The sequence below is a fragment of the Contarinia nasturtii genome, unplaced genomic scaffold, assembly GCF_009176525.2.
Source record: "Contarinia nasturtii isolate CC-2019 unplaced genomic scaffold, AAFC_CNas_1.1 Cnas_scaffold_1657, whole genome shotgun sequence".
Lineage (NCBI taxonomy): Eukaryota > Metazoa > Arthropoda > Insecta > Diptera > Cecidomyiidae > Contarinia > Contarinia nasturtii.
In genome coordinates this window covers 3368-5647 of record NW_022198991.1, presented here as the reverse complement: position 1 = coordinate 5647, position 2280 = coordinate 3368, and the positions used below count along the sequence as shown (strand labels likewise).

Sequence of the window (2280 nt, the reverse complement as noted above, 5' to 3'; positions counted from 1 at the left end):
GAGAAATTTCAAGAAATTTAATCCGAATCGATTTTTGCTCATTGTGTCCCCGGTTAACTGGGGCCATGAAAACAACACCACAAAATTCACTTGATGTTCTCCTGGGCCTGCCAAAGCTCGAATACTTCATAGAAGGCGAAGCAATGAAAACGGCTTTTCGAATGAGAACTCAAGTAAATCGGAACTTTTGTTCCAGGACATTACATGGGGATGCATTAAGAAACCTTTTTAATATTGAAAAGGCCCCTTCTGACAAACTTAAGATTTCCTCCTACAATTTAAGTAGGAGTTTTGAGATTATAATAACAAATAATCGAAATGAATTTTTCCAGAAAAAGGAGTGGGCCCATCACTCCCTTTTCACTGATGGATCTGTCAGAGAAACGGGCAGTGGCTGTGGATTCTACTGTGAAACAGAGAACATTACTCGCTCGATTCCTCTGGGACGAATAACAACAGTCAAACAGGCTGAAATATCTGGAATTTTTCATTGTGCAAACAAAATAATGGAGGGTAACATTGCGATCTTCACCGATAGCCTGGGTGCCATAACGGATCTTCATAGCTTTAAGGTGGGAAGTAGCTTGGTTATGAACTACTACAGAACACTACAGTGTATTGCCGAAAAAAACACTCTAGAGTTGTTTGTTTCAGGTCGCATATTGGTATAAGGGGTCACGACCTTGCAGATGCAATAGATAAAATAGCATTCCTCAGGAAGGACCCAAACCGTTTCTACCAATAGATTACTCACGAGTCAAGGGTACTGCCGCAATCTGGCTCAAAATAAGAGCCCGCCTCAATTGGCGAGGTACTTTTACATGTGAGCAAACGAAACATTTCGTGCAGCTTCCATGCCCCAAACTTACAGCCAACCTGACTGAACTTTCCAAGGGAGACCTACGGATGGTCATTGGCTTACTAACCGGACATGCCAGGGTCAATCATCACCTAAGAAACCTAAACCTTAGAGATGACCCTGACTGTAGACTTTGTGGTGTTGAAGTGGAAACAACATCCCATCTTATAGACGGATGTTCGAGGCTGAATGAAATAAGGGACGGGTTCACTGGATGGAGATCCTACCAGATGATCCATGCACCAAATGTTTTCAGCTTGGCATAGTTTTTTAAGCGGACATGTGATCAAAATCCATGTCTCGTACATATTTTTGGATAAAGACTATTTTCGTGTACAACAGTGCACACACGGGCGTCTTGCAATAGGTTACGAAACCTGAGCAAAGAGTTTTACTTAGCATTCAATTAGAAGCAGTTCACTCCCCGTTCAAATCCAATAATCCAAATTACTTCAAATATTTGTTAAAATTTCATTATTATCATTCTATTCTTTTAATTCTTTTTCCTCAAGGCATTGGTTTAAAACAAATTGAAGACTACAAAAAACAATTTGTATCAGAGTCCCATGAAATGAACAAACCCATAGCTCGATATGCGAACGATGAAGATCTCGAAGAATACTTGAGGAGTCAATGTCGTCAGGGTGACCCAATGGCAACATATTTTCGCAAAAAAGCAAACGATTCACAATCTGGTCCAAGTAAGATATTGAAACCTTTTTTTAATAAAAAAAATTCTTGGATTTTTATTATTTTCGTTCTTTTCTCTCGTAAATCTTCAATTAGGGAAGCCAATTTACCACGGATCATTCCCAGAAAACCGTTTTAACATTCGACCTGGTTATCGTTGGGATGGTGTCGATCGATCAAATGGATATGAGAAGAAATGGTTTGAAGTTTTGAATCAAAAGAAAGCAATCGATCAAGATGCATATAAATTTAGTGTTGAAGATATGTAGACGTTTGAAAATAATTATAAAAATCTTGATCAATAATAATAAAAATTCTCAAAAGGAATAAGATTAAGAAATTGATATAAAATAAATTTGAAATATTTGTAGGCATATATTTGTGAATAAACAATGAACAAAAATAAATCTTTTCGCGATTTCTGTACGTACAATACTGTCTGTACGTACAATATTAATGTTAAAATAAAAAGAATTCTATTGTATTTTATTGTTGGTAACATTTTTATGATTTTGTGAATTCAATTTATCACACAAGAGATAAACCCCACAAATTATTTTAGGATTCCTATTAAAAAATGAATTTGTTAGGTTTCCTTATAAAATCGCAATATTTTAACAGGAATCCTAATAAATTGGCGCGCTTAAACGTCAAAGCCAACCTCACTGTGTTGAAACAAAACATGTTTTATTATTTAAAGGTTTCCTAATAAAATGTTGCCATATTATAAG

The 2280-nt window shown here is 36.3% G+C and overlaps 1 protein-coding gene across 1 annotated transcript; it reads left to right on the top strand.

Moving 5' to 3' along the window:
• The first annotated feature begins 506 nt into the window (after nucleotides 1-506).
• Nucleotides 507-2033, top strand: LOC116346732 (BUD13 homolog). The gene is made up of 3 exons (XM_031776932.1): nucleotides 507-572; nucleotides 1227-1560; nucleotides 1646-2033. The coding sequence occupies exons 1-3, from the start codon at nucleotides 507-509 to the stop codon at nucleotides 1816-1818; spliced, it is 573 nt and encodes a 190-aa protein (XP_031632792.1). The 3' UTR covers nucleotides 1819-2033.
• The last annotated feature ends 247 nt before the right edge of the window (nucleotides 2034-2280 follow it).

What these genes read in the sequence shown, in the direction of transcription:
- LOC116346732 (XM_031776932.1), top strand. Translation starts at nt 507, where the DNA reads ATGGAGGGTAACATTGCGATCTTCACCGATAGCCTGGGTGCCATAACG. An exon ending in CGGATCTTCATAGCTTTAAG is followed by an intron (nt 573 to 1,226) that starts GTGGGAAGTAGC and finishes GTCTTGCAATAG; the next exon opens with GTTACGAAACCTGAGCAAAG. An exon ending in CGATTCACAATCTGGTCCAA is followed by an intron (nt 1,561 to 1,645) that starts GTAAGATATTGA and finishes ATCTTCAATTAG; the next exon opens with GGAAGCCAATTTACCACGGA.